The 6,126-nt window shown below is 46.5% G+C and overlaps 1 protein-coding gene across 1 annotated transcript in view; it reads right to left on the bottom strand.

The window, feature by feature from the left end:
* LOC111821474 (sialic acid-binding Ig-like lectin 8) overlaps nt 1–6,126 on the bottom strand; it is a 68,540-nt gene that overhangs the window by 6,780 nt on the left and 55,634 nt on the right. The window contains exons 10-12 of the mRNA XM_023736210.1: nt 2,708–2,989; nt 2,303–2,399; nt 307–388 (exon numbers count right to left, since the gene is read on the bottom strand). Of these exons, the coding sequence (XP_023591978.1) occupies nt 307–388; nt 2,303–2,399; nt 2,708–2,989 (461 nt within the window). The remainder of the gene's footprint in view (nt 1–306; nt 389–2,302; nt 2,400–2,707; nt 2,990–6,126) is intronic.

Raw genomic sequence — 6,126 nt, 5'->3', positions numbered from 1 at the left:
ACCCCTGAAAATCCTATGGGACACAGTTCTGCTCTGACACACATGGGGTCACCATGAGTCGGGGTCAACTCCACGACAACTGGTTGGTTGGTGAATTACTGGCTCTTGGAGATGAAGAAGAGGAAGGAGGAGAGGAAAGTCCCAGGTCACGGCCTGGGTGACTGCAATGGGAAACCCGGCAGGAGGGACAAATTTGGGGGGAAAATTTGGAGCTGAGTTCTTGAGATGCTGCGTGAGCCCCTGTGGACCATCCCTGGGGAGACATCCAGCTGGGACGCTGGCTGAAAAGATGCCCACATCATTTACCTTGGAGGAGGTACCCAACACAGGATTGATGTCATCCCTGCTCGCTGCTGCTTCAGCTGATTTCTTCTTGTAGACCTTCACTCTGAGAAAAGAGAGCAGACTCTTTCAATCTGGCTGGCTTTCTGCTAGGAGCCTAGAAAGGGTGACTGAACCAGGGGAGTGAGGGCTGCTGTCTACCTTCAGACCATGAAGAAAACAGATGCACCCTCCTCCTGGATAGCAGGAGCCAGGGGTTGGGAACAGATCCTCCCCCTGGCCAAGATAACAGGAGGCTGAATTCTTTTTTTTCTTCTTTGTCCTTGCCTGAGTATGCACCTCATCACAGAGTCTGTTGTTAGCTGCTGTAGAGTTGGCTCCCAACTCATGGCAACCCCATGCACAATGGAAAGAATCACTGCCTGAGCCTGTGCCATCCCCATGATTTTGGATCTGACAGTTGTGGGTTTCCATTGGCTGATTTTCAGAAATAGATCACCAGATCTTTCTTCCTTATCCATCTTAGTCTGGAAACTCCACTGAAACATGCTCAGCATCATAGCAGCACACAAGCCTCCACTGACAGACAGGTGTTGGCTATGCGTGAGGTGCATTGGTTGGGAATCAAACCAAGATCACCTGTATGGAAGGAATGAATTTTACCACTGAACCACCAATGCCCCCATATTCTTGGAGTCTACTATTGAGGTATTTATCCTAGTATTTACCCTCTTAAAGATAAATTTTGAATAGATTCTTAAGGTTTTGAAGCTACAAAATGCCACTGTCGCACTTGAGCTATTTTGGAGTCCAGGATGTAAAATCAGAACCTAAGCTTTATGAGCGTTCAATAGATCTTGGAGTTAGTAATAATAACAGTAACTGTTTGCATAGTGTTTTAAACCATATGAAATAGCTACTGGTCACATCCCTGATCCAATGTAAAGGGAGTTTCCCTGGGGTGTGGCCTGCACCACCTTTTATCTCTCAAGAGATAAAAGGAAAGGGAAGCAAGCAGAAAATTGGGGACCTCATACCATCAAGAGAGCAGTGCCAAGAGCAGAGCGCCGAGGGGTCCCTGCGCCGAGAAGCTCCTAGTCCAGGGGAACACTGATGAGAAGGCCAAGAGAGAGAGAAAGCCTTCCCCTGGAGCTGACACCCTGAATCTGGACTTTTAGCCTACTTTACTGTAAGGAAATAAACTTCTCTTTGTTCAAACCATCCACTTGTGGTATTTCTGTTATAGCAGCACTAGATAACTAAGACACTACTATTGTACCACTTTCAGAGGAAGAAAAATGACAGCTCTGAAACATTAAATGACTTGCTCAGAATCACAGAGCTGGTGAAGGGTATAGACCAAATAAGGGCCCTGGTTATCAGAAGCCAGACATCGTCATCACTGTGGTGGTGGTGGTGTGTGGATGTGTGTGTGTGTGTGTGTGTGTGTGCGCGCTAGGCATTAAAAAAATCAGGATGAGCAGGATGGGGGAAATAGATCTCTAATAAGATCAAAGAGGCATTGGTGGCTCCGTGGTAGAATTCTTGCCTTCCAAGCTCGATTCCTGGTCAATACACCTCAAGTGCAGCCATCACCTATCTATCATTGTAGGCTTGCGTGTCGCTATGATACTGAACAGGTTTCAGTAGAGCTTCCAGACTAAGAAGAACTAGAAAAAAAGGCCTGGCAATCTACTCCCTAAAATCAACCAGTGAAAACCCTATGGATCACAATGGTCCGATCCACAATGCATTATGTAGATGGTGCAGGACTGGGCAGTGTTTTGCTCCGTTGTGCAGTTAGGGACTGACTCAACAGCAGCTAAGAACAGCACCACCACCACCAAGATCAAGGAGGCTAAATTCTTGATGTCATTTTGACTAACTGCACTCTCCCTGAACTTTACCACATTTCCAAGTTCCTACAGCTATGGGCATCAGGTTTTGGAGATCATTTGAGCTGTGTCCAATACCATCACTACCACCCAAAGCCTTCACCCAAATTGGGACCAACACTCACGTGAAGAAGATGAGGCAGAGGCAGAGAGTTAGCAGGGCAGTGATGCTGGCTGCCCAGGTGATGCCCTGAGCTATTTGTGACCAGGTCCTTGGTTTCCCTGCAGACAAGTGAGAGTTCAAGTGAGCCTCAATCCTCCTAATCAGGCATCTGAACATGTAGTCTTTGCAAATCCATGATCCATATGTGTGCCCACTCCATCAAGGACCCTTTTGTCCCCCACCACCCTATATGACTGCAGCCCCCTGTTACCCTAGCTTGCTCGCTAGTCAAAGGACTCAGAACCCTGAACCACAGTCTCCTCTTGCCCTGGGCTCAGACTCATTTCTCCCACTCTCAGTGTCTCCTAGGATCCAGGCTTATGTCATCTCCTTCCTTAGGCATCAACTTTCATACCCTCCCTCTGACCTGGCAGCAGCAGGACAGTGACACTCTGGTTCCCAAGGGCATTATGGGCATCACAGCTGAGCCTGAGGCCAGAGATGAGCTCTGTGCTGAGGCTCAATGAGCTGTTGGTCCAGGGCCCAGTGGAGGAAAAGTTGACCATGAAGGAGGTGCTGCTGTTCCCCTCCACCAGCTTGTCCCCATCCCGCCAGCACAGGTAAGGGGCTGGCCAGGCTCGGGCAGAGCAGGTGCAGTGCAGACCCTTGGTCTCCCAGGAGCAGGAGGGGCCAAACAGCTGGGGGGGATCTGTGGAGAGAAGGGAGAAGATTCAGTATGTGCCTCTCACCTTGCTAGACATCCTTCCCCCAATTATTACCCAATTATTATAGCCCAGCAGGTTCTGAGCTTGGCAGATGTACTTTGCATGGTCCCCCAAGTCCATCTGAGGCAGTTGCAAGACCCTTGGATTCAAGGGTTGCAAGGAGCTTAGGATTAGGCTCCCCCATGCCCAACTCAGCCAGACAGGGGAATTGCTGCTGGAGGCACAGACCAGACACAGGGACTGGCCCTGGAAGAAAAGTGTCATTGCCCAGGGCTTCAAGTCTTGGAGAGATGGAGAGAAAGCTAAGCCCAGACCCAGCTTACGGGCTTTGTCTTTCTTGTCCTTCCATCACATAGATTTGTATCTTCCCTTCATTGATTGATGGGCTTGGACTGTCTGGGTTCAACCCGAGGAGAACAGGGCTAGAAGCAGACTCTGTCATTTTTCCAAGAGGCCCATGTGCATTTGTCTAAATTGTCTTAGATCACATACCTCCTGTACTGGCTATCTGTGCCAACTCAGATCCCAGATTTACCTCCAAGAATCTTGTCATTTAGCTTTCAACAGTTCACTGAGGCCTGTTTAATTTAGCTGTGTTTGAGGAGCTCACAGTCTCATGACCAGACATGCAAAAGCAGATACTCACAAGGCCATATGACACCTTTAGTGATGGACTTAAGCTGAGGGGCTCCTGAGAATGGGCAGCTCATGGAGACTGTCAGGACAAGGAGAGCATGTTGTAGGAGGAGAGGTTTAAGTAGAGCACGAACAACAGATAGGAGCTGGCTAGGCAGTGATGTTGGCATGGAAGGATATTATTGGAACAAGGTATAGGAGGGGAACCTACAGCTGAGAGCTGAAATGGCCTTACATGATCAAGGTCCTGTAGGGCTTGAATAAATTGGTATGTTTGGGAGTGCTTAGAGATGAGGCTAAGGAGCCCTGATGGTGCAACAGTTAAGCTCTTGGCTGCCAACCAAAAGGTCTGCGGTTCAAACCCAGGCAGTGGCTCCATCTGAGAAAACATGTGACCTGGCAAGCTGCTTCTGCAAAGATTACAGCTAGAAAGTCCTACGGGGCAGTTCTACTCTGTCACATGAGGTTGCTGTGAGTTGAAAATCAACTCGATGGCACCTAACAACAACAGAGATGAGGTTACTAGATGAAATTGTGGCAAAATTTAAAAGTAAAGTTAGAGTATGTAAAGTCAGAGGCATAAAGAAAAGATTGATAAAGGCAGCCAGTGGTTTACTCAGAGGCATATCTAAGGTATGGCCAGTGCGGCATGTGTCCTGGGTGCCACTTGAGGCAGGGGGTACCACTGAGCAGTATCTATTAACCCAGTATGGCTCAATGCCCTTCCTCAAACATGGTAGACACAGAGGTGTAGTGAGGTGGGGGCAGAGAGGGGCACTTTCCCCTGGGCACAAGTCCAAGGAGGCACCAGTTGAGGCACTGAATGACCTTCTGGGGTGCCACAATATGAAAGGTGTCTGACTGAGGCAGCTGGACAAGAGGAGGGAAGACATTTCTACTGACACATCGCTGCTATCAACGTCTATTCATCTTGAAATTGGGGGAATGTGCAACTTAGAGATTGTCACTGGGTGCTTGTTACTGTCACTGCCTGTGCTTGTTATAAGTGCTGTTTTCCTTAGATACGCCTCTGGGTTTACTGCTAAATGTTTAACAACTGTTAAAAAAAAAAAAAAAGCTCTGATTTGTAGCATTTGCTAGTTTCCGTGGTATAAACACTCCCATCATCACCAGCTTCAAGCATTCAATTTGAAATTGCTGAACTCTGAGTTGGGAAAAGATGCACACAATTGGCTCTTGCTAATTGGTGAGAGTTGACCCTAGCACACCACTGAATGTATCAAAATAAAAATAAAACCTCTTTTTTTTGCCTAGCAAAGTCACCATACACTAAGTCAAAAGGCCACCAACAAGCTGGTAACAAATATTTTCAACTAACAAACAACTGATTTCCTTAATATGAAAACAGCTTCTTCAAATCATTCAAGTCCACAGACTTTTGAAGAATGGTTCTTAAACACAATGAAAGCTACTCAACCTACTCACAAAATGAAAATGCAAATTTAGATTACAATGGATTCACTTATGACATCAGCAAGGATGAAATAGGCACATTGCTGATGGGAGTATAAATAGCACAATTTGTCTCTATCTGTAGGGATTACAAATACACTCTTTGATTCAAACTTTCTAGCAAATTATCCTATAGACACACACACACACACACACACATACACACGTGGTAAATGTTCATACAAGTTATTCATCGCAGCAAAAGATTGGAAACAATATAATTTTCCATCAATGGAGAATCAATTAAGTACTCTATAGTATATTTGTATTTGAAAAAACCATGGAGTCGTGATGAAAACATTGTGCTGAGTGAAGTAAGTCAGTTACAAAAATATTGTATGACCCCACTAATATGAAACAGGCAAATGTATAGAGACCAAAGTTAACTGGCGGCTACCAGGGATGGGAGGGAGAGGAAAAGAGGAAGTCTTAGCTTAGGGGGCACGGAGTCTCTGTTAATGGTGGTGGAATTATTTGGAAACTGATAGCGGTGAGAGTTGTACAACATGAGGAACAAAACCACTATCACTGAACTGTACATAAAAAAATGCTGCATTGGCAAATGTTTTGTTATATATATTTTTATCATAATAAAACATTTTAAGAAAAACCCACACAAACAAAAACCAAACTAAGGGACTAATTAGGGTCCAGATCCTGAAAGGCACGAGGGCAGGGTTTAGAATGGGAACAAAGCCCTGGCACTGGTGACAGCTGCACCCACTGGGCTTGGCAAGGAGAAGGTCATGGATGACCTTGGTGATAGCAAGGTCAAGGGTCAGGGGAAGCCAGTTGTAGGCTGATAAGTGAGTAGGGGGCTTTTCACCTCTGTTGTCCTGCACCTGGTCTGAGACCTCTTCCCTCCTGAATTGTGAGACCCCAGCTCTGCTCTGAGGGGCAGTGACCTCACATCCACCACAGCCCCAAAGAGGAGCAGCTGCTCCCTACATAGGGAATACACAGAATACACCGATGGTCAAGTTTTGTGGAGCATGTGGACAGACGGAAATAA

The sequence above is a fragment of the Trichechus manatus genome, unplaced genomic scaffold (assembly GCF_000243295.1).
Source record: "Trichechus manatus latirostris isolate Lorelei unplaced genomic scaffold, TriManLat1.0 scaffold00087, whole genome shotgun sequence".
NCBI lineage: Eukaryota > Metazoa > Chordata > Mammalia > Sirenia > Trichechidae > Trichechus > Trichechus manatus.
Note: the sequence above shows the minus strand (reverse complement) of the source record. Positions and strands in the feature narration are given on the sequence as shown.